The 25,534-nt window shown below is 36.6% G+C and overlaps 2 protein-coding genes across 3 annotated transcripts; one reads left to right on the top strand and one right to left on the bottom strand.

The window, feature by feature from the left end:
* Positions 1 to 5,147, top strand: LOC135695397 (uncharacterized). Of its 2 annotated transcripts, XM_065214477.2 has the most exons (4): positions 1 to 205; positions 1,364 to 1,553; positions 2,442 to 3,877; positions 4,750 to 5,147. In XM_065214477.2, exons 2-3 carry the CDS (start codon positions 1,400 to 1,402, stop codon positions 3,854 to 3,856), a joined length of 1,569 nt encoding a protein of 522 aa, XP_065070549.2. In that variant the 5' UTR covers positions 1 to 205; positions 1,364 to 1,399; the 3' UTR covers positions 3,857 to 3,877; positions 4,750 to 5,147. The 2 variants fall into 2 exon arrangements, with proteins under 2 accessions (XP_065070549.2, XP_065070548.2); XM_065214476.2 differs by having other exon boundaries at positions 2,442 to 5,147.
* A 131-nt stretch (positions 5,148 to 5,278) lies between these two features.
* LOC135695396 (voltage-gated potassium channel KCNC1) lies at positions 5,279 to 25,420 on the bottom strand. The gene is made up of 6 exons (XM_065214475.2): positions 25,267 to 25,420; positions 15,195 to 16,037; positions 10,425 to 10,594; positions 9,093 to 9,677; positions 7,947 to 8,460; positions 5,279 to 7,223 (listed from the first exon to the last, which is right to left on the bottom strand). Exons 2-5 carry the CDS (start codon positions 15,940 to 15,942, stop codon positions 7,957 to 7,959), a joined length of 2,007 nt encoding a protein of 668 aa, XP_065070547.2. The 5' UTR covers positions 15,943 to 16,037; positions 25,267 to 25,420; the 3' UTR covers positions 5,279 to 7,223; positions 7,947 to 7,956.
* Positions 25,421 to 25,534: the final 114 nt, after the last annotated feature.

Genomic DNA, 25,534 nt, shown 5'->3' with positions numbered 1-25,534 from the left:
ACCCCGAAGGGCCTTCCCTAGCTAAGCAAGTTAAACATGTACTGTAACCAACAAAGATCAAACAAACAAAAGGCAGACCAACGCGAGGTTACACTCCGAGAAATCACGAGTTACTGTGGTTGACAGAGTTCAAATTTGCATTGCTTTGCAGGCGTTTTTGGTTGTTGTCTAATCGACCGATCAAACAAGCAATAAGAAGACAAAGGTAAGAGCATCTTTTAAATAAGTTGGCAAGTGCAATTTTTACAGAGGATAGTTTTTTATATCGTTGCGGAAGTAAAGTTTACGTTTTGGTTAGGCCTGACGATTCTGACGATTCGCTCTGCCGATTCGCACGCAAACTACCCACCAGTTTTCCTTTAATATTTTCATAATTAAATAAAAATCCCGAAAGTCTCCGAAACTTAGATAAAAATTTCTTTTCGCAGAAAAAAGGTCAAAATACCATTTAAAGTTTAATCGATATAACACAGTTTGCTACACTGTTTTTTACAATTTACAAGAAGTTAAACTTGTTTCAAGAACACAATCCGGAGAGCTACCATTTTTTTCTTGATGTCATATTTCTAGGAGAGCGTTCCCTGCCGCTAGGCGACCTGTGATTCGTTGATGCAGTCTAAAAACCTGGATCCTTCACCTTCGCCAAACGCAATTTTCCCAAAACCGCTCTTCAGTTTTCCTTTAATAACTTTTTCAAATCTCGTTTTTTTTGCCCAAACAGACGTTTATTCATTTTTTCGATACCTGCTATACTGTTTTTTTCCCAGTCTGCAGTTGGGTTTTGCACTTTGCTATGAAATTATTTTGCGTCCGAAGTAGGGGAATTTTTCGAAAGTGCAAAATCCGTCTCAAACCACGATGTAGACTTCAGTTTATAAGTCGTGCCAGGAGCTACCCCCTGAGACTGTTTTCATTTCCACTTGTTCAGTATTCATCAAAATATTTGTTTAATTCTGTTTTTCAAAAAAATCATACGTTTTATTTGACTTGCGAGGTCTCACAATTTTGAGCCTCAATATTTGGGGCTCTTCAAAACTGTAACTCAATATTTGGGGGTGAACAAAAAATTGCTGACATGGAACCCCCATAAAGAAAAGTAGTGAGTACCCCCTGGGACTAAATGAGAGCAACAAATGGGCAGCCCCCCTATATGAATTTCGTTCCGACAGCATTGAAACGTTTTAGTCCCTTCAATCCGTAATATTATCCACGTTGTATGCACATAACAGTAATACTTAATCTCTTTTATCGGTGAAGGTCATTTAGAAAGATCGCGTTTGCTTTCATGCAAGGACAATGTTTCATGGAAATTTGCCTTTGGTTTTCATCTTTAGGAATTCGGAACTTTGAATTTTTATTTTAGGTTTACAAAACTTGTTCCAGAGGTGCAAGTATCAGGATGGGTGGAAGACAATCAAAGTATTTTCCAATGCCTATTGGTTTTGATTACATGTCAGTCACATTCAGAGGTCCGGACACAATAAGAATTATTTATGGCACAGAGAAAGAAATCAATGTTATAAGGAATGTCATCTTGGGTCATTGGAGATTAGGTAATTTTTATTTTCTATGAACATTTTCTTTGGAAATTTTAGAACATTAATACAGTTTGGTCATAATGAAGAAGGAAGATTTTCCAAGTTTGATGCAAATTTTTGCTTTTTATTAGGACCGTCTCTTACTATTGTGGTCAAGAGAGGGGTTGGGTGCTCAGGTTCCATTTGCCGACAAACTTGATAAACCATCGCTTTTTTGCTACCAACAAAGCACCCCATACATAGCAAAAACTCATCGGTTAATATGTTACAATTCCGCTGAAAGAGGCCAACTGAATGTCTGCTCTTTCTTTATGAAATCGCCACGATTTCGTATAAGTTCCAAAATCGATGAACGAGACCAAAATTACAAAGCTCAACTCTTTCATTTGCTATGAAACAATAAGTTTGCCAATGACTTGGCTGATTTTGAATGGCTAGATATATTCCATGGTATTCTTTAAGGTTATTTGGTTTAAAGAGGGAAAATTTTAAAAACAATTTTATGACATCACCCTTTTGAACGATAATAACAACTTTTCTGTCGAAAACAGCCTTTTTATAACGGGGCTCAGAGAACATGAATCAATGGAAATTAGTTTCCATTTCGAGTCTGCCCTTCAAGGGAGGCTCGAAGGACCTGGTTAACAGCACCAACTGGTTATGTATTGGTTAGTCTCCTCATTTTACAGTTTTCAAGCAAGAAAAAAATGCTTAAGCAATTCCGTGTTTCTTTATTTAAGCTATAATTTGATCATACTTCATATACCGCTGCAGTCATCAAATATTCTTTCTTTTATAACATTTTAGTAAATTCAGTAGCTTCCTCATTTTGAATTATTTTAAGACGCGTGGATATACAATCTAGCATCTATCTAATGCCACCATTGGTTTGATTTCTCAAAGGGCTGCAAAGTGGCGGAGAGTTTGTCGGCTGTGGCTATGACTTCAAACTGCGAGGTTCACCATTTGTAAAAGATTCCTCTGCAGGAGTAGCTTTCGATTGTAGGAAGTTTTCCAGTCGACTTCTTTCCCAACTTCATAACCAGGGCCTAAGACTGTTGGCTTCCAGTGATTTATCAAAAACAGCCAAGCTCACAACATGGCTATTTCACAGAGAGCAAACTCAAATATCACTCTTCCCTTTTGCATGTATTGGAATCAGCAATTGTGATAAAATACAATTCATCAACTTTCCTGTAGCTTTTTTTGAGCGCTTGAAATATGTAGTGGAACAAAATTGGCCTAAAACCATCAAAAGGTCTAAATTTATAGGAGATGATTTTGAAATCAAGCTAAGGGGTATGCCATGGCGTCCTCGCGGGGATTCGGAAAATATACAGGCAAAGACGTTGGTGAAAGCCTTGATCAATGAACTTGGAAAATGCCAGTGGTTTTTGTATGGAAGTAGCAACTTGAGAGGGAATGCAGACACTCTGTTCTTCATGCACAACCCTGCAGCACCCAGCCCATGTCTCAGCTGTGGTTTTGTGATGACTCTCAACAAAATTGACAGACTGAGGATAATTGATGCACCGCATGACGCTGCTGGTCCTGTAATGAATGCAATAACTGAATATTGGCCAGGTGGTATACAGAAAGAGAAAGGTAAGTTGAATGCATACGAGTTCAAGCTGAAGGGCCGTCCATGGTGGGCTAGTGGGGAAGATACTGTCAGTGTACGTTATTTCATGTGCAAGATGTTCGAGGCATTGCTGCGCAGTGGCTGGAGGGTGAAAATGTCCGTTGATTTGACAAGAAGCCTTAATGACAAGAGCGTGCTCCCTTTTCAGAAATGCGATCCAAGCAATGGCCCTGTATTTTGCATTTCACTTAACCGAACTGATAGAATACGGTTTATAAACGCACCACCCAATCTATTGTCCACATTGATAGCAACGGTAAGGCGTGTGTGGTTGTTTGGCGTCGCCCAAGAAAGACCTTATGGTGCCAGCATTGAATTAAAGTTGAATGGAAGACCTTGGAATTACGGTTTAAGTGGCCATGATGGAGCTCATGGGCGGGTCATGTTGGCCTACCTTATAAAGGTGTGTGCCAGTATGGGTTGGGACCTTTATCTCTCTGCCGATGTCTCTGCAAAATGGCGTCATCAACGTAACGCACCTGACATTCCGCTTGATTTGCATAGCTTATGGTTCATGTTTATTGGACAGTCTCAGCCTGGTGATCAGGCATCTGGCCATTCACAAGTCGTACCCGCCGCTGATATTGCTCCACCGCAGTATGGCTTTGCTGGACAAATTACATCTGAATTTGGGACCAGCGATTTGCCCCCTGCGTATTCAGCGATGTCCATTTGAAATTTCAGAGGACTTTTAAAGGTATCTATGAGTATCATTATTTTTCAAACATTGATCATAGTGTCGCATGTACTCTTAGGTGCCTAATTGCCGCTCCCCTTCGCTAATTCATTTTTGAAAATTTTTCCAACTCCCTCCCCGCTCTTATTAGGACCCCCGCCAATTGATTTTGGCACTTTGTGTTAACTAATCTAGTGAAATAAGCGTAGCATAAGCTAAATATTGTCGATTATAAATAATAGCTATATAATAGTGAAATAAGCGTACTGATTTTAAGTGCATTATGAGTATTCAGTATATGTAGCTTCATAATTTAGACCCCCGGTAATTGGAACCCCCCCCCAAATAATTTTGAACATAAAATCCGACCCCCCTTGTTTATTCTGACCCCCTCCCCGGCAATTAGGCACCTACGAGTAGATATTAAGGGGCCTCTGTCTTTTAGAATACACTCATCTTCCATATGAACTTGTTTTAAGACACAACTGAGCTTTGAAACAACTGGCACAACTGGGATAAAACTTCAGACCCACTGAATCAAAATATACTTACCTCATCCAAGTACAGCATCAAAACAGATGTAAATATCTTGACAGAAATGAAACAAATGTTAAAAAAACACAAACTTTGACGAGTCTTACTGTTTTGGATCTGCGAAAACCAAATCCAATAAAAAGTGCTGGAAAATTTCCTAGTATTGAAAAATGAATAAAGAGCCCAAATGCTAAAATTAATGACATCTTACATAAGAATCTCGATAGAAAAAGTAAATATTGAAATTTTCTAGAGTGTTAAGAGACTGGAGTACTCTACATCGACCTCTGTTGCTTATGAAAAATGAGTGTGCTTATCGCTTTGCTGTAAAAATGCTAACTTCAGGTACAACATTTTAGCTGTGTGATGTACCGAGTCAAGTTTCTGTTATGTGAAAAACTGGCGTTATCTTATGGCAGAAATGGATCAAATCCCTACAGACAAGAGAAATGGCTTTTGATTTCTCTCTAAAGAGCCTGCTTGCTTCTTATGTATGTATGCACTTAAAATTTTTAAAAGCGACTTTATTGCCTGTTTGGTTTAAAGTTGATTAAATACTGGTTCCCTTTGATGAGATAACGTTTCTCTCTTAATGTTAATAATTTTTGATCTCTTGATTTAACGAAGATAGTCAAAACATATCTCTAAAAAGACACTTAAATCGACAAAGATTATTGTTTTAAATCGTATCCTAGAATATTGCATACTATTGTGATGATCTTAGAGAAATAAAATGATATTATCCGTAGAATCACAATTCTCAGAATATTTTTGTTTTCCAGAACAAATCAATCTTCTCTTACATCGAGAAATCATATACAGCATTGAATTCATGTATCCATTAAAAAGCAGGTTTTCTCGCTAAGCAGGATTTCTCATTAAAAAATCGTGCTGCTTTTTTGAATATCTAGTCAAACAATTTCAAAGGGTCTCCTTTTGAACGTTTTCTCATGTGTAAGAATGAAGTCAAAAGCAGTGAGAAGATTGGACTTGCTCTCGCCCATGGGTTATCGAAAAATGTTATTTCTGAAATGGAGTGTTTCCTAGAGCTATAAATTTTTTGAAAATCCCCTATATCTGTGGCCATAAACCGCTTTGACTGCAAATTTAGATCAATATATTTTATAAAGTCGAGGAAAAAGAATAAAGGCGACATATTTCTCTGGGATATCATCTCTGCATTATCAATGCTTAACGAATCATTCAATCACTGATAAAAAGATAGAATACTGTTGTTTTAACTTAATTCAATATTTTGTATTCGAAGGCAGACATCTCTTTTGAGTTTTTTCACTACATACGAATTTTTCGATTTCCTTAACAGATAACATAGAATCGTTAAAGGATTTATGCCACCTATTTTACCCTATCTTTCTATTGACGAATTCGGTAGAAAATAGGTCAAAATTAAGCATTTCATTTTGAGGGGGCCGTAGATGCAAATTTACAAAAGTATCACGTGACCACGTGACGTAGAAGTTGACAAGAGGAGCCAGGCCTACACTCAAAAAGCATAGGCGTTTCGCTACTCGCACACAAAAAGGTAATTTTTTTTGCGAATATGAGTAATTTCGAGACAGATTTTGCACTGGATGTTGCTATGGGATGTCGTACATTATAGTTTTGAACCATGTTTTAAAAAACGGAAAACCCGGCAAATAAAATAACTTAAGAACGAATTCATCAGAGGAGGGAAATGGACGTAGCCGTTGGGAATCGTGGCAATATTTTGCAGGCATGTTCAGATAGCTTTTACTTACAATTCTCAAGAGGAAAAAATTTGGCGCCGAAATAAGTGGCATAAGACCTTCAAAGGCAAGGATGATATTGTGTCCAGTACAAAGTCCTTCAGGGGGTTCCCGAATAAAATTATTTACTCGTTCTGGAACTGGAAAACCTTCTTATACATGTAGGACTGTACATGTTTCTAAAACGCGTGGACATTTAAAATTACTGTTTCTTTGTTATATTTTTATATTTTGTCAACATTGCTGCAAGAGGCCTTCAGCTTTTCTCGTCATAAATAGACTTTTCATTTTATTTTTGCTTTTTCTATCTAGAATTTATCGCTTCTTCACGAAGCATTACAGAAAAGAAGTCTTCTTCAGTTACGTATGAAAGAGTAAACGTCAAGGGTGAGGGGGGACAACATCAAAAAAGCAGGATTCTAAAATGTAGTCGTTATTGCAAGGTGTTCAAGACCGTTCTAAGAAACTCTTAATGTATCTATAAAACTTTCAGGATTGCCTTGAATAGTTGATCAAAAATATTTCACCTCGTGATTTATTTAAGTTCTTAAGCAAAGGTATTTCAAATTGATTTTTTAAAATTTAAGATTTTTTTTTATTTTAGGATTTTTTATGCTTTTATAACTGGCCTGAATATTCCTGTTTCAATGCAAGCCTTTTTCTTCTAGGACATTCTAGTTTCAGCTGTTTCGCACATGCTTTTTCGCTCACCCCCCTCCCCCCCTTTAACACCATCCATATTTGGTCACTGAAGAAAGGAAGTGGGTGTAATTAAGGAAAATACAGATCTTTTGCATTAACTAGGTTATTTGAAAGTGGAAAAAGAACGTGTTTTGCGTGGAAACTATAGCTACGTGTTCGACTCTTTGCTTGGCCTACCGACATCTCTGTGCTATCTTTATTTGTATTCAAGCTAATACGGACAAAGATTTCTACATGGCATGCTAATGCACATGTCATCATCCGCTTGGAAAACCTGATTGGATGGTGACATCTTGACATTATTACAAGACTGTGTAGATGTCCATTTTGCGAGTAACCACTTGTTTTCCGTTGTTGCTGTTGTTTGAGTGTTCACATATAACCTACAAAGTAGAAAAACTCTTTAAGAAAAAGTTACTGCGTGGCCGATAGCTGTTTTCAGGGATTGATACGGACCTTGTTGAGAGGGCGTAGCCTCTCCAAGATAGTTCTCAAATTTTATTTATTTTAAAAATCAACTAGCTTTCTTGAGCTTTAACATTTTGAGCCTCCCTCCCTCTCCCCCCCCCCCCCAATAGTTTTCAAAATGTACTTACCGTAAATCCTCGAATTAGCCACCTGGGGGCTTATTTATTTTTGATATTTTTGGATGGGGGCTTATTCGAGGGGGGGGGCTTATAAAATTATTGTTGACATTAAGAAGACGTTATTAAATTTTAGTAGGAATTTCTTTATGAGCATTTAAATTAATTACTACCAAAAATATGAATTTGTTGTGGTAATTCAATAAAACGCCATAGACAACCTCAGATGGCGAAAATCATCAAATTGAGGGGTCCAATTTGAGAATTTACGGTAGCAGTGGGGTTTATTTGAAGGGGGGCTTATTGACAATTTGTTGTTCTAGGGTGGGGGCTTATTCGAGGGGGGGGGGGGCTTTTCGAGGGGGGGCCAATTCGAGGATTTACGGTATAACAATAAAATCAATCCCGTGGTGACACCACTGATTCCAAATCATATTATGATTCAATCCCAGTCATATTAACAGTCTTCCGATCATGTTGTGATTTGATTTGATCTGAAATGGGATTATGATTATTGATTACCTTGTGTTGGCTAATCAATTTCTGGCAAGGCAGACATCCCTGGAAGCAAGGACCTTCGTTTCTGCAAGGCGTAATTTTGCACTGTACCATTTCCGATCGACAGCCTACCGGTATCGTGGCTACTGGGTGGGGAAGTACTCGATGATCCACCGAAAAGTTTGCTATCCCGCCTTCCAAATTTCTGCAGTCTGCGCTTTCTGCTGTCCAGCTCGTTCATGGGTATGTCTTCTTGATGTTCCTCATCGGTAATCATAACAGTGCATTGCTGAACGTTTTCTTTGCTCCCTTCGTTGTCACTGTTCTCCAAGTCGTCAGTGATCTGTGTCTGTTGTAGCTCAAGTTCAACTGAGTCTTTTAAAGCATTTGCAGCATTAACAAGAACTTTTCGCTTTTTCTTTGGTAATTTTAGCCTGGCTTGGGCGTGCGAGTAATACAGATTGAAGTTATTGACAATCACAGGTACAGGTAGAGCGATCATCAGCACCCCAGAAATTGCACATAAACTTCCGATCAACTAAAATAAAACCAGATAGGTATAATTGTGTACCTTTTGTGTGTTCGTTTCTAGCATCACATTTCCATCACCTAACTTTAACCATCTCTACACGAATACACTTGTTGAAAGATGCAAGCAAATCTCTTCTTGGATCAAGGTGCTAGCAAATCTTTTCTTTAATCAAGGTGCTAGCAAATCTTTTCTTTAATAAAGATACTAGTCTATTCCCTAATGAAAATACTAGCAAATTTAATTTCTTATGAAAACGGAAGCGCATCTATGCCAATAAGAAAGCGCAGTGCAGATCAGTATAAACTGACCCCCATTGCAGGGACCGTTTGATTCTGGAACACATAATATAAAGAACAATGATGCATGCAGAAAACTTCGAACGGCACTGATATTTAGTTGTATTTTGAAATTTTTTTATGATATTTCCTGGAAACTAAATGATTTTATCCTTGCTTTTTGGCACGTTTTATGCATTTTATTGAAAAGCTTTATTTGTCAACGTTTGGACTCAATTATGTAGTTACATGCAAAACATTTTCGACAAACATGCGGGGCCTTTTTAGAGCTAATGATTATCTCGATGGTTCTAGGATTCATAGCCAACCGCCTTTTTTACTTAAAAGTGTGGAAAGTCTTACCTTTCCGGCAACGGAAGTTGGTGCAAAATCTCCATACCCAACGGTTGTCATAGTGATAACTGCCCACCAAAATGACGTTGGAATGGATACAAACTTTGTTCCTGGCTCCTCCTTTTCACAATAGTAAACGAGGCTGGAGAATATTACTATTCCAATGCACAAGAAGAATATCAATAGGAAAAGCTCCCTGAACGAGGCTTTAAGAGTATGACCTAAAATTTGCAGGCCCACATTGTGTTTTGAAAGTTTTATAATTCGAAAGACTCTGATGACTCGTATTACTTGCAAGTATTTGTAAATTGGTTCATTTGCATTGTTGAAGACATACTTCAACACGAGTTCGATAAAGAAGGGGATAATCGCCAGAAAGTCAATCCAATTCATTACATCCTTTACGAATCTCACTCTGTTCGGGCACACGATGAATCGTGTCGTGAGTTCCACGGTAAACCACGCGACACAAACTCCTTCTAAAATAAACAAAACTTTCCCCCTATCCGTTTCCGGTTGGAATGAGTCCATAGTTTCGAGACAGAAGAGCAGGACAGACAGTAGAATGAGCACCATACTGACGTAGGCCAGTACCTAAGAATAGAAAAAATTTAAAATGAAGTCGTTTTGGAATTGTGAAAAATTTAAAAAGTCATTATTAATAAGTATTATCAAATACATGTTTACTTTGAAAATCTACTCTGTGACCGCAGCACTTGTTTTTAAATAATGGAAATTTGATAATCCAAAATTTTGATAATGGAAATTTGTCACCTCTTTTTTAACATTTGAGTATGATGCCTGACAAAAAGCAGGCCCGTCGGAACCGGGGGGCTGGGGGGGCTGGAGCCCCCCCCCCCCAATAGTTGTCAAACTGTAGTATGTTTCCTTTATAACAGTGTACTGAATGAGGAGGAAAACAATGGGCAGCCCCCCAATGCTCCGACGGCGGCACTGAACCGACGGAACCGACGGCATTGTTCCGACGGCACTGAAAAGGCACACGACTATACCACAAAGTCATATGTGCTTTACATCTTTTCTGTTAAGAGAATATTTTTGACTGGCAGCCAATTTCGCCTTGCAAACTTGTCCAACTGCAGTGTCAGAATCTAGGCTCTTAGCTAGAAGTAATGAGCATTTTTCAAATGTGCGCAAATATATCCAACCATATTTTGTTGCCTTATTGATCACAAGATTGGTAATGTAAAATGTTTTATGATATTAAGCAAAATTTTGAAAGCGAATAATAAAGGAAATACTATAGTATTCAGTTATATTCAATGGGTGAACAAAGGAAAATTATTTGCTGAAATACTTAATAAATGGTTTCAAACACACCTTTGCTGGTTTAGAAGATGGATCATCAAAAAGACTCCAAATTTTCGGTCGAAGTTTGAGCCATTTTTGATATCGTGTAAGTTCTTGCTGATCGTTGAAGTCAACGTGAAATCCATACCGTGCCAAGTCCGGTTCGCTATCATCATCCGGGTTGTAATCGAATTCAATACCTGAAAAATAAAGAAAGCTTAAATAGCATCTTTCGGAAATTAGTTCTCGCATTGATTGAGTTTGTCAATATGACATATTCAAATAGGCCGAAGGTTACCACAAAATTATAAAATGGCAGAAGGCAGCAGGAGCATAACAATGCGGGATGTTTTTGCTCTTCTCTGCTATTATGAAATGTTTGATGTTCCACAAAGTTAACGAGAATGCCGTTGCGACAAAGGCATGTCAACTCTCTTTACACCAATGTATTTATTTAAATAAAAAATAGTCTGAAATGCTTGCTTAATATGGGCATGAATCTATATTTTGATCGACCGATCAGCCTAAAGTTTGACATTCCAACATTAGATAAAGTAAGGCCACTTAGACAAAAGACTTGAAAACTTCACTGCACTTCACTAGGCCCTTTACTTAAAAGCCATCTGCACCACTGTTGCAGGCTACGAAATTGTGAGTAGTAGATTCAGTCAAATCTTTACAAAGGTTAGCAGAGAAAATGAATTTTTCTGCACCCAAAAGGAAAAGCATCAAGAAACCATCTGATTCTCACTATGATCAACCCTTGTTTTGCAATCATCATGCATGGCGGTCTACCTGTGCTCATTCCATTCGTTTTTTATTTTACTGTTGTTTCTTAGCATTCATAACGAATAACCAAATCATTAAATGTAGCACATGGCTTCTATTATGATTTATCAAACAACAGTTATTAAGATAATTTATTATAATTTATTTGGCTTGTAAAAACACATATAAATTATTAATGGCTTCCGAATGCAGCGTCTGGATCCTGTTATTTATTCTTATTAAGTTTGTTAAGACAAGCCTTTCCTTTAAATACTCGCAGTTGATTTTTATTGTGGCTGAAACTCAAACCAGTCAACGTCTGTTAATTTAAACTTTCAAGGCAGAGAAGAATTTAACATAGTTTAAAAGTTGGTATATATATCTATGATTACAAAGAATTGAATATTTTTAGTAAGATGATTTAATTATATTTATCAACGAGCAGTTTAATTAAAGTGGGCGAAAACTAAATTTGTATCTCAGTTGATGCAGTAGCGCGCCACGTGGGGGACTAGGGGGACACGTCCCCCCCCCCAGTTCTCAGCAGAATCGATTTTGTATTTCGTCTTAATTTGATGAGGAAATGTCGGGGGAGGGGTATTAATTTGACACCGTACTTTTTATGATGTAATCCAATGATTTTGAAAATGCCAATTTATATATAATATATAATATATATAATATATATTATATATAATATATATTATAGTAATATATAATATATATTATAGTAATATATAATATTATATAATACGCGTTCCCTTCGGATAAAATTGGCGTTCCCTGTTGGTAAAAGGGCGTTTTCTGGTGGTTAAAAGTCGTAGCTTAAATTTTTTTGGTTTGTCCCCCCCAGAGCTTAGTGGCTGGCGCCGCCATTGAGTTGATGTATACACCCCAGTCAGCTGTATAATCTTTGACTGAGAAAATTTGATCAAAGTTTGATCATAGCATAAATTCATGATGAAATATGTCTACATAAAGACTCGATACTAGTGACACGTGTTTCTAAAAGAACCTTTAGTGACATAAATCACGAGAAGCATTCTAAATTCAGAATTTTGTTTATCAAAAAGTTGTTTATAAGTTTGCTCCCATTATATTAAAATTGATTTACTTTCAACAGGACCCATTGTGTTAGCAGTGACAATTTTCATAGCAGTGCATGATTACAGTCTATCATTAAAATATTCGCCGTGTCATTACCAATAACACGACAGAGTACCATTTTACATCATCACAAATATATTTTAGAGTTTTTTAATTTCGAGCATATAATCTGAAAGAACAGTGCAAATTCGGCAAAAAATTTTACACTCGAGTGGTTATGGTGAAAATTTCTACAAGTCGATTTTTTGATGTTGTCTCTTTTGAACCCTCTATTCTTGAGATTCTGTTATCAATGTAGTGTATTTATCAATATGTTGTTTGTTTGCCTCTGATGTGATACAGAAGATTGTTATACGTACTTTGCATGTAAGCTCTCAACGTATGTAACAAACTATTAACAGAGAACTGTTTAATAAAATCAAATTTTCACCCACACTCAAACCATTACAACGGTGTAGCAAGAATATCACATTTAAGAATAAACTTGACTTTTCTATGCTGCACTGTTAAGTTTGACATTATCATAAAAAATAATTTAAGAAAACCATTGGTAGACAGAAGGAGTTTGTTTTCTCGCTTGGACTCAAGTGGTAATTTTTCTTTCGACACGCGGCAATTATAGGTCAACTATACCGGTCTTGTGCTTGCGTTTTTCTGATTGGCCTATTTCGATGCAAAACTATTAGCAGCAAAATGGTTTTAGAAAGTTAGGGAACAGAGTCTTCTGTTTGGAGAATTGTTGTTATTATCCTGTAGGTTCCATAGTTATTGAAATTCTTTATTAAAATCAACCATTTCAACCCAACACATGCTCTGGTCTCAATGCCTTCTTTTACCGTCAACCATGTTTACTGAGTTGGAGCCGAGAACTGCAGCGAAGCAGAAAATGCCCAAACACCAGCCTCTATAGCCACATGCAACAACTGAAACTTTATCTTAATATTCAAAGAGAACTGAATTCATTATCTCTATTAATCGATTCAAATCAAATCGGGGAATGAGGCAGCCCCCCTGAACAACTCTTTTCTTTTCTTTATCAACCTGTTGCCAAGTAACAAGATCTTTGATTACTGTTGGATAATTAGCCACCTGTCGCGAGTCATTACCTTGGGCTGGTGACCGTCAACTTTTTTCATTGAAAACTCTCAAAGATTTACAAGGAATGAAATTCTAACGTAAATAGTCATCTCCTTCACAGCTGCAAACTTAATATCAAAAATCCAACGCAATTACCACCCGTTGTGTTCCAGTTAAGCAAAACTAGTGTTTCGAATCACCAGTCAAGCTTCACTGTCCAGTGTGCCTTTTGAATGAAATAACTTTCCGTGTTTCTTACTAGGAAACATTTGATGAAAAACCAGATCAATTTCGCGTGCATTTCTTGAATAACCAGAGGTTTTTTAATGAAACAAAGTTGAGTTTATGCAGTTTACGTAGTTCGCAGAGATTCCATAGCCATCAAAAGGCGAACTCGTATAAATTCATGCTCTTTGGCAGAAGGGTAAACCCCCAAGTTCTTTCTGAGTTTAAACAAGGGGACGGTTGGCCCCCCCCTGAGCTCTCAGCCCGTACCCTTGTTAATTATGTCACCGTCTGCGAGTAACTTACAACTGCCAGGACTTTGCTTAATTCTCTTCAATTCCCTATGATTTAATTTTCAGTCCCTAAATTTACCCAGAACTTCCCCAGTTTTTTACTTTCCTTCCACCTGCTAAAAGTTACCTTAACCTTAAGTCTTGAAAGCACTTTTAAAAATGATGAGAGAAAAATGAAAACGGAACTTGGATAGAGTAATGCATAGACGACCCGAGATTGAAAACCAAGCAACTTTTTTTGATGAAAGATAAAACAACTGCCAAAATAAAGCTACAAAATTGGATGGGGAACCATCACATTCTTAAGGAAATTCAAAAGCTTTTGCTATGACCTGTCAACTAAAAATCAAGTGCTGTGGAAGAATCTAGAATGGATGGGCTTAGTTATTTCTTTCATTCGATGACTCTTTGTACATAAGTAAAATAGGTTACCTAAAAAAGTGGAATACACATTTTGAGGCAAACAATTTTTATGCAATGCATATTATGCAACGTTTGAAAGAGATTCACATGAAAGTTCCACGTCCTTGCTGTCAGCTGTACTTTTCTCGCGCTTTTCTGGTTTTCTGGCAGCGATCACGTGCAATTTTAATCGTGACAAAAATACTGCACTGCTATTGAATAACTTGCTTGATATTCATTTAGATTTTTTGGCTCGTTAGAATCAAACTTCTATCTTTGCACAAATGCTTTAAAGATATTTGAAAAGTTTTTATGTTTCTTATTAAAACGCGAAAGTATCATGGTACCAACTTTGATGCACATAGCCACATCAAAGCTTGTTTCACAAACATCAATCCATCGTTCTTTAACGCATTCGCCAGTTTCTCGGTCGCAATCAGCTGAATGAATTGCCGGACCATCAGGCAGCCAGGAACCCTTAGTAATCGAATTTTGTATAAGTACTCTGCTTGTATTTCGTCAATGTTGTCATGAAAAAATTCCGTGCATTGGTGCCCACTGTGAGTCAAACAAGACATCAAGGCTATCGTCACTAGCACATGACATCGTGTTATTGTACGTGATATTTTGCATAAAATGAAATAATGAGTTTCATGCGTTACCATAATTATGTGTGACAGTTCTCTGTTTGCTTCAGCATTTTATCGACCAAAGTTCATGTGAAGTCCTTTAACTTTACAGAAGCTAAAGGGGGGTTAGTTCTCAGCTTTAGAAAGACAATACCCAGGCTCTTGTTTATCATACAGCCTCATTTGCATGAAAAGGCTCAGAAAACATGCTAAAACCTTAAGTGTTTCAAGCGCTTATTATTAAGAGGCATTCCAGCTGCCCTTTTGTACTACGGAGATCAAATTGATAAATCACTTACCTTCAAAGTCTTTAAGGGTGTCTTGGGCATCTCTGTGTTGCCTGTAGCTTATCCAACAACATGACTCTACTTGCGAATCATCAATACCCCAGTACTGTAACTCTTCTTCATAGAGAGGCCCACACACGTCGTAAGGCACATGAAGTTTCCCTGTCCGATAATAATTTAGAATGTGTGAAAAAACACTCGGGTGTCTATCAAAAAAGTATTCGCCAGTTTCTCGGTCGTAATCAGCTGAATGAATTGCCGGACCATCAGCCAGCCAGGAAAGTCTTGTGTCCGGAACATTCCGAAGTGTAGACCTGTACGTAACGTGTCTTTGGCCACCAACATTGATAATCACTTTGTCCTTTCTTTTTGTCGTCTGACCGGCCCTTGAGAATTTGATTTTCGATTCATTAGGGATCGTGTCTAACGAACCATTTACACCCGAATTTTTTGAGCCAATAGAATCCTGTCTGCCATTATCTTCGTTGTTTAGATTTTCGTTGGAGTCATCATCGATGACGGTTTTACCCTCATTATCTTCATCAGGAGATTTAGGCCTTTTTTCCTCAGCAACTGCTTCTGGTAATGGCGTCCCTTGAAGAATACTGTTTTCAAAATCTAGCAGGTTCTTTTCACTGTATCCAACTTCCGTATTTTCAATGACAGGGTAATTATCCGATATCAATGGGTCACTGTATAGAACAGGAGGTGATCTTAGCGAGTTGCCGTTTACATTGAAGGAAGCCGTTTGCTGTTGCATTCTTTGCTCCCGTATTCTTATGTCAGCCACATTCCCGCTGTATGGCAACCAGTTAACATATCAGCTATACAGACTCTGACGTCATCAGCTATCATCTGCATAATGACAAAAAATATGTCGTTAAAAGAATTCTTCAAAAAATTCTGAAACAGTGAAAATGAGTTCACTTCTTGCAATCACATCTCTGTTTACATCTATTATAATCGCGACTCTGATACAGAAATGATAGCATAAAAATTGTGAATTTGAAAATTTTAAAGATCTCTCCGTCCAAACTCCGTTTAACACCATGGTATGGATGCAAAAAGTAATTTATTCTCAAAGTAGCAAAGTAACTGGAGTCTTAGGTTTCTGATTTGCAGAGCGCGTGCATATGTAATCGAAAAGGCAAGTGCGAACTCACAACTAAGGTGTTGAATTCAATTAATGTTAAATGCATTCTGCATTTGAAGAATGCTTTTTCAAAGAGTATCTTGTTAATATTTAAGTAGGGATAGATTTTCTTGTAGGAATCTTTTTCTTCCTAGAACCATCTGTCCGAATTTGATCATTCTTGCAACTCACTCGTGGCCAGATTTGATGTACACCCTCGCATTTGCTCTTCTTTTACCACATTTGCTTTTCGATCAATTACTTCAACCTATTTAACAAGTTTTACTGAAACAAAATGAACAGCTTTGCTAATGCTGTGAAAACATGAGTGCAGAGTTAAACAGACCAAGCATTTACTGATGTTTAGCACCCACAAACAATAAGGGTTGCTTTCTTTCCAATGACAACCCCAAAACGTAATCTAGTGCATCTCAAAAATCTACTAACACTTGTTTGGACACCAAAAAATCGAAACATTGTAGCGAATCAGCCTCTTCTGCCGTTTCCTGGGAAATACTCTAGAATGATTCACATTGATATTTTCGAGGCTGTGCTTGCAAGAAAATTTTCTAGTAACAGTTAAGTTGCTTTTGATAAGGAGACAACCCCAGTGTTGTAACTGGGCAAGAATTATTATTTTCGTTTGAAACAGAGGTCTTGCCATAAGGAGGTTAGAGAGTACCTCGCAAATACCGAGGTTGTCTAAATCGTGAGTCAGTGAGTTGTGAGTCAGTGAGTCGTGAGTCGCGAGTTATGATCAGTAATACATTATACATATATTTACCTCTAGGTGAGGCTACATGAATAAACTGGATACACATGAACGCGGATATCGCATTCTTTTCTAAGCAACGCTACGATTCAATGATACACCTTTGCTGGCATCATCCCTGGACGCAGGGGTGGGGGAGGGAGGGGCACCCAGGTGTAAAGGAGCATACTGATCATAAGCCCCGAAATGCTCTACCTGGTAGATTGGCGGTTGAGCTAGGAAGGACTCAGAATTTAAAAGACAATATATATACATATTTCTAAATATTTTATATAGCAGTATAGTATATCTATACGGACACACGCCCCTTTCTAGTTGGAAACACTAACAACAAACTGGATCCCAGATCTCCTAACGACATAAGATTATGTGAGAGGGCCCAGTGTGATCTGGTTGAGGTTGGTAATACACTGTTTTTCTTAGTTTTTGACAAGCTGTGCTTGTCCTTTTTCTATGGTTTCAAACAAACATTCAAATTTGAATGTCATATTGTTATTCAGCATATGAAATTGCCTTAGGAGTTAAATCGACTTATTGCGACTCATTTCGACTCATTGCGACTCATTACGACTCATTACGACTCATTGCGACTCATTGCGACTCATTGCGACTCATTGACTCATTGACCCATGGGCTCATATGTTATCGGAGTATTAGCAATAAATCGAAGTTTAACCAAAAAACGGAATACAAAAAATGGATACAAAAGAACATATTAATTTTCAAGTCCAAAGTTTCCATATTCAGCATAGGAAATTGTCTTACGAGTTTAATTGACTCATTGCAACTCGTCGCGACTCGTGACTCCTGACTCATTGACTCATTGACTCATTGGCTCAAAAATCAGTAAATCTCGCCAATACCCTACTCTATCAGTAGGCAGCATGACAGCAGACTAAAGTCCCGTTAAAGTTTTTGCTGCTGCCAATTAGGAATTTTCCGTACAAGTAAATTTCCGTACTTCATACCAAATTGAAATATACCCACTGACTTTGACCTAAACACTGCGATTCCCGAAAAATAGACTGTGGATAATAAGAAATTCTTTTGCAAGGAACTGTCTCTATTAAAAACACATAACTCTCCCTCAAAAGCAATGTTTTCTAACTTCCCTACTTTCTAACTTTCCTATATCCTGCCAATTTTGTCCCATGTTTAAACCATTTTGTAAAACTGGTTTTATAAGGTTAACCAAGTGATATGCAGCAAAGCCTATAGTTTTAGCAACACCATCCAAATTGAAGTTCTTTCAAAGAATGGAATTTTGGGTTGGGGGTAAAAAATAACTGCATAGTTTTCGGTTTTTAATGTAGAACTTAAGTAACAGCGTTTTTGCTGTTTTAACCCGCTGATGCTGCCAAATGTCCACTAGCTTTCATTAAATAGCATACTCTCTGTTTATTAAAGAAACCATCTGATTTCCTATTAAAAACATACTTAATGACTCATTCTTTGTCATTGAATTGAAGCCAGCCCCTATATTTTGCAAATAAGGCACAATTATAAGGAAATTTTCATTAGAAGTTTTATCATTAAATGACCAAAGAGGTTTATTTGATAATATCTTTCTCAGATCAGTTGTTTTACTGAATATTCCGAGGGAAAAATAATCTGAAATAATAGTTAAATCATCTGTTGCTTGGAAAATAACTTTTCAAAAAGAAATGCTGAATCGACAAGGGGCCTAGTACTGAAAATAAGGGTTTGTGAAAATCTAGGGGGACGGGCAAGTACGAGCACTCTTTGATTCTTTATTTGAAATGTACCGGAGCAAAAAGAGAAAATGAAGAGTTTTTATCTTGAATGACCATTTTAGGTGTTTTTGCTTCAATGTTGATGAGAAACACATCTAGCCAATATATATTTTTTAAAATTTCAGATTTAGATCACCAAATATGTTTTCGAAACAGCGTCCTTACCAAATGAAGGCTAGGAAGATCATGGCTCCTGCAAATTCAACTAAGATGTTAATAATTGATAGCTAGAATGTTCAAGAAACGCAGCTCCCGATCCCCTCCGTAAAGGTACTTTCAAATAGTGGGATAGAGGTTTTCGTTCTTCAAAGCCTTCAAGATACAAAGTCTTGCATAACTGGTTAGAAATTAAATAAACTTCAATAATTTTTACGAACAGCTTATGTTTGTTTACAAGAACTGCATAATTTATACACACTGGTATTCAATTAAATGCCAATTTGCCCTTCCTTTACCTGCAAATCAAACAAATATTTCACAAGAATTGAAACACTGCTTACTCTTTCCAAACAAATACGCACTACTTTCTTTGTGCATTTTAAATTCAATTTGGTGCTTTTTTGTTGTGTGCACTTTATTGTATATAAGCAATGTTTCTGCTTGATGCAAACCAGCATAAAGTATTCGGTTTCCTAACAATCCGTCTACAAGTGGAAAAAACCTCTCAGAGCAGAAGAACCAAAGTATTTCTCTTTTTCTTTTCTTTGTCCCTATTCTTTTTTCTTTGCAATCCTTTCTTTATGATTGCTTTTGCAACAGTACTCACTTAAACTCAGTTCGATTAGAGCATCTTTAGTTTGTCTAAAGGCACTAATCACTTGTAACGGAATATAATTAATAATTTTATCGCAGTTTTAACGCTCTTTGCTATATTCAAATGATTAAATGTATGTTTGTAACTTGTAATGTAGCTATGGACCTAGGAACCTTTGGTACAGGGGACACTCAGCTTAACCTCACTTTTCAAAACAGGGGTGAAATGCCAGTTCTGACGGTGCCCCTTTTTTTTCCTAGCTATGCGCCTACATTGTAATGTTTCCTACATCTATGAATGCAGCTTTATGTATATCATATCTCTTCGTTAGAAGCTCAGAAGCTTAACGATAAAGATAGAATTAAAATATTGGCTTTAAAGATGGAAGAATTTGGTTTTTTTCTAGAGCTAAAGCTTAAATTCTTTAATGAAATTTGTTTTATGACAATTTTCTGGCTTGATGACAGGGTAGTTAGTATGCAAGAATGCTAAAAAGACAGTCTGTTCCTTAAAAATGAGTTCCAGGGTCAATTTTCATTTATCAGCGTCTCTTATTACCAAATGATACCAAAGTGTAAAATTAATGAATTGATAGAAATGTCTCGAGCAGAATTAAATCCCAACTAAATTATTGATGTTCTATGTCAATTTTTGGCCACCAGGCTGTGCCTGGTGTTGCTGGTAGTCAATCTGAGCATCCAATCATTCTTCTGCCATTTGTGAAAACAATCTAAAAAGCTGACATATATCTTTTAGACAGAATGAAATGAAATGAAAAGAACAACTAAAAATGATCAACATGCACAGTCGTTTTAGGCCAAATTCAGCAACAAAGAGTTAGGAGCCGAAAGATATTGTTTTAACTTGTTTTCCCCTTTGATGTTGCTTGTCGAAGTGCCAGGCTTTTATTTTGATCCGCAAAACCAGGAAAAAATGTGAAATGTAAAATAAGCTGTGGTATACCCAATATGATAATTTTATTAAGTATGGGTTAATGACTAGGTTCGCAGACTACAGGTCCAAGGGCCTTGGGTTCAGATCCCTGGTCACCATAGCAAGTATCTAGCTGGAACTAATTTGAAAAAGACAGCAATGTTAAAAAAAATTACAAAAACATTGATTACAAAAAAGGACGCCATACACAATGGATAACACTTACGAGAGAACAACTTTATTGCTACTTCACTGAAGAAATTTTAATGACAAACAAATCCATTTGAAAACAAGACATGAAACGTCATAGGGTCGTAGGAGCAGATGGATTCAACATAAAACCAGTTGTTCCTGACAAAATACAAAGCATTGAAAATCTGACGAGGGAAAGACGTTTATATCCAGAGGTAAGAGATTAAATGTAACTTCCAGGATATAGATTGCTGTAACCTGGCCCTTATTTGACTTTCATCCTCTGAGCAAAGTTTCCTCTTTTACGCGCTGTTATGAAATTTGAGGTACAAAAGTCCTTATTTGGTGAATTTTTTGTAGTGCTCGAAAAAAAAGTTGTCGAGAGAATTCACTTTTTACAAATTGGAAAACTCACCATAAATAAAAAACAGACTCTACAACCAAATCCATTTTAATTTTTTTCAATTAAATTTTAGAAAATTGGAATTCAATGACGGATTGGTTTAATTTTTCAAAGCCCAGTCCGTTCTGCTATATAAATATGATTATAGCTCAAAACTTAGTCAAGAATGATATGCTTTGTTTCCAATTCAATTTCTTATTTTCATTTATCATCATGATAATTTGAAGAAGAAAGACATAAAGTCACATATCTTTGCATTTTTGAACCATCTCTTTAAATTTTAATAGAATCAAAACAAGAAAAAACCGTGAGGATCTTAGCTCTGGCTTATCGTTTTCACTGAAATATCTCCCATTGCAGCATTTGCTGTGTCCGGTCACCTTTGGTTTCACTTATTACCATAGCAATAACAATGATTCTTCACTGGCCTGCAAGGAAACTGCAATAAACAAACGACCTGATGCTTTTGAAAGCTAGATCAATGTGTGTGGAAGGCGATTAAAAATAGGCCTTTAGTGCATGGATGTGCGTTATTAGCGTGATTTCTCAATCACTGACTTTTAAATACAGCACCACATTTAGCTGCTTCATGCATCAATATTTTATTATTACTTTTACGGTATTACATTAGAGTCGTGGATCACAAATGCCGTCTTGCATTGAAAGGTATTGTTTCCATGGTGATATAACCACAACCACGGTTTGAACTATCCAAGAAACAATGTGATAGTAAGGTTGTTTTTTTGTGATAATAACGAGCTAGAGGTTTTTCATGATGCTCTTTCAGGTTCTGTAATTGAAATTTCAAAATTTTAAGAGGAGTTTTGATGGCATCATCACACAAGGCCTCCACAGACTTCACAACTTGTTGGGAAAGAAAAATGGCAAATATATGTTTATGAATTTTTGAAACTGGCATCAACAATGTTATTTTTAAATGAAATAAAATCATAAGGAAAAGAAATCGAGAAGAACACAGGGAACACAGATTGGTCTATTAGTTGCAGAGAGGCAGCAAGCCTCTTTGTAATCTACATAGGAAGTGAGTTAGCTTGACTTTGTAACAGAAATCTCTAATCTTCCAAGATTTCTATGTTTTCAAGTGTGATATCAAAAGTTTTTTGTTATTTTACATAACAATGTTGTCTTTTGACCTCGTAGCCTGAAAGCATCATGAAATGTCTCCAAAGTGCAAATAAGTCAAATCTGTTGCGAAATTTCCAAAAAGACGCAAGAGAATCAACTCGGCTGTTGCTTTGTTCTGGCTCAAATTGATTTGACAAGGAAAGAGCCGGTGCTTCTGTGGTTATATTATAGCCAATTTTTAACACATTTACTTGATTTTGCACATATAAATTAATTGAAAATGGTATTTCAGTTTAAGTGGTTCAAATTAAAAAATCCTAAGAAATTATTTTATGACATCACTTCTCAAGAGCTTTTTATGATAATTTCAAAATGTTGGGAATAAAACATTTTGTACCCTGTGTACCCGGGGCTTGGAGAGTGAAAGTAGTTTCCCGTTCTCCTTCGCAATTCCTCTCCCCGTGCTTCAATCATTGCCGCTGTTACTTCCTTTGACTCTCTGAGGCTCCTGTGCCCATTGTATATGTATGAGTAAGATTACAGTAGACACGTAGAGATCAAGCAACCCCTCGAAAAATTACCCATGAATGTTCCAAAAGCGTTGTTAATTGGCGAAATTGATATCTAGGTTTTCCTTTTTACATTTACCTATCTAGTTTTACTTTTACACCGTTGCGTTTTATTTCATTAGATTAACAGTTAAATTGACTTACATCTATATATATTATCACGGTGCATGAAAAGCTACCTTACGTCACAGCCCGTTACGGAGAGCAAGTCATGCTTTGTCAAGCAGTCTAATTTGAGTCAAGCTATGGGTGAAGGTTAGATGTCTATTCAGGAGTTGTGCAGTTACCAGAGGGGTCAAAGAAGTATCGAATATCACATTCTATTGGAGGTTTTATATACTACTTGTCCCTGAAGCTGGTCTAAAACGGATTGGTAACAGAAGAAACTGATCTTCTTTATACATTATAATGTATAAGATGAAATCCACTACTTGCTTTCAACAAAAATTAAAATGTAAAAAGAAATTTGGAAGGTTTTGTAGCCAAAATGTACATCATATTTTGCTCAAACCAATATAAAATTGGATTGAAGTTTAAATTCAAATTTATGATCCTCTAAAATACTTGTTATGGCGACCAGGTTTCGAACCCAAGGCCCTTAGACCTGTAGTCCGTGAACCTAGTCATTAACCCATCCTCGTACTTAATAAATTTATCATATTAGGCATATCACAGCTTATTTCACACTTGTGTATATCACAGCTTATTTTACATTTCATATCATTTTCCTGGCTTTGCGGATCAAAAGCCTGGCACTTCGACAAGCAACATCAAAGGGGAAAACAAGTTAAAAAATATCTTTTGGATCCTTACTATTTGTTGCTGAATCTGGCCTAAAATAAGTTAGAATTTCGATATGCGAGAGACTGGTCTGCTAAACAGAGATCGCTAGAGTGCGTTTCCTACTTTTTTGCACTGTAGAAGATAACGGTCGGTGAATTTGCATGTCAAAATGCTTCTTCGATTGTCAGTATTCACTGTTTTTGATAAGACTTTGCCTGTTTGCTCGAGAATAATAGGCTATGTTTCCATGACAACAGACATCTGAGATCATTCTGTTCACGTTGTCCAAGTGATATCTTGTACGATAAAGCAAATTTGACAAGCATGTTGTATGCTAGAAACTGAAGAAGCATTGAGATTAGAACCATAGGATCGACCGAATTGAGATGTTGTGTAACTTTTGGAGTACCGTTGACGTAAATATGCAAGCCATCAGGATAAAAATATCTTCCGACAAAAAGACATTGCACCGTCTTCTTCAATATTGATTTTTTTAATATCTTATCTACAGATTCTTTAGTTTCTTTATTTTTGAGAGAAAAAAGTTAATCGAATTTAAAGCCAAAAAGTTACTGAGCCCAAAATTATTTTTTGTTTAGTGGGAATTTTTAGGTTTCCTGGTATTATATACCTTGTCTATAGCTAAGCTATTTAAACCACTCAATGCTATTATCTTCGAACTTTTATTATTCTTATTTTTACAAGCAGGTCACCAACTTACATAAGAATCATGGTGAAATCACTTTTGAAAATATGCGAATTCCGATTATCGCCCTTTTCCAATAATATTTTGCTTAGTTATAAAACCATGGAATATTGTAAGCGCATTCTATCTAAGAATATATACAACAATCTTATTTGTTTTGCATTGATGTTATGTCTAAATCTTGCTATTTAAAGATGGTATCATTGCTTAGCTATCATTTTATTGCGAGATCTTTGCATCGAGATTTCATTGACTGTATATAAGGAACTAATTTGAAAAAGACAGACTTTTCTCGATGTAGCCTACAGATTTCAGATCAATTTGAACGCATCTTGTTTGCGACTGAATGGCTGACAAAATCAGCTGTATTATAACAAACTGCATCGCTTTCTATCAAAACCAACATTCTTGTTTATCAATTCTAAAATACCTTTTTCGAAGATACATGATATAATGTCTTTCCAATATGTTGACGTATATGATGCAATCAGTTTATAGAGTTAACTTTGTTTGAATCTAGTAATCTTGAACAGAAAATAACATGCAATTATCTTTGAGTTAAACAAGACCTCAAAATTCTTCTTTTCAATTCGTAAACAACCCTGTCTAGAGAGGCATTCTCGCGCTTGCTCCTCTTGTTACCAACAACGAAGCACCAGCGTAACTTTTATGCGATGATTTGTGCAATCATCTAACAGCGAATGCATCTTTTGTAGAATGTTGATTTAAAAAAACAGTGATATTTATCGTGTTTATTATAGAGGCCAAGATACAACGAGGTCACAGCCTGATGTTCTTTTGAATGGTACAGACATCGCAATTGTCAGGCAATGTCAAAAACAGCGAGTCATATTTTAGTATACGAGGCCCTCAGGCTTCAATTCTTGCTCTTTGAATTCATCACATATTCTAAAGGTCAAAATAAAGCTATAATGTGGATAATAAAAATTATCTGCCCAAAAATCTGAAGGAAACATGATTTGTTCAAAGAAGTACTTACTGGCCAGCTTTTTCGGTATGATAAACCATCAACGTAGCAAGGCAATAGTGTCAGTGTTTTAGAGATGTGTTAGTGTTTCAAATTGGACGAATGTTCCTTCTGTTTTATGTGCTCATCTTTGGCATCAAGGTTTCCGAGATAAGAGAAGAAATCCCTAAAACTACTTCAAAGCAGTTAACTAGAGCACGAGCCGGGGGTTGAACTATCTGGTACCTGCTTTAGATTACATTGACAGGTGTTTTAGTAACTACAACTCGCATAGAAAACA

Source organism: Rhopilema esculentum, chromosome 2, assembly GCF_057945365.1.
Source record: "Rhopilema esculentum isolate cy_ngs chromosome 2, ASM5794536v1, whole genome shotgun sequence".
NCBI lineage: Eukaryota > Metazoa > Cnidaria > Scyphozoa > Rhizostomeae > Rhizostomatidae > Rhopilema > Rhopilema esculentum.
The sequence above is the reverse complement of the archived record's forward strand: the minus strand, read 5'-3'. Positions and strand labels throughout refer to the sequence as shown.

Excerpts from the sequence above, each read along its gene's own strand:
- LOC135695397 (XM_065214477.2), top strand. The coding sequence starts at position 1,400 with ATGGGTGGAAGACAATCAAAGTATTTTCCAATGCCTATTGGTTTTGAT. Across the intron at positions 1,554-2,441 it reads CTTGGGTCATTGGAGATTAG|GGCTGCAAAGTGGCGGAGAG; the intron begins GTAATTTTTATT and ends GATTTCTCAAAG.
- LOC135695396 (XM_065214475.2), bottom strand. The coding sequence starts at position 15,942 with ATGCAACAGCAAACGGCTTCCTTCAATGTAAACGGCAACTCGCTAAGA. Across the intron at positions 10,595-15,194 it reads CACCCTTAAAGACTTTGAAG|GTATTGAATTCGATTACAAC; the intron begins GTAAGTGATTTA and ends TTTATTTTTCAG. Across the intron at positions 9,678-10,424 it reads CATCTTCTAAACCAGCAAAG|GTACTGGCCTACGTCAGTAT; the intron begins GTGTGTTTGAAA and ends TTCTATTCTTAG.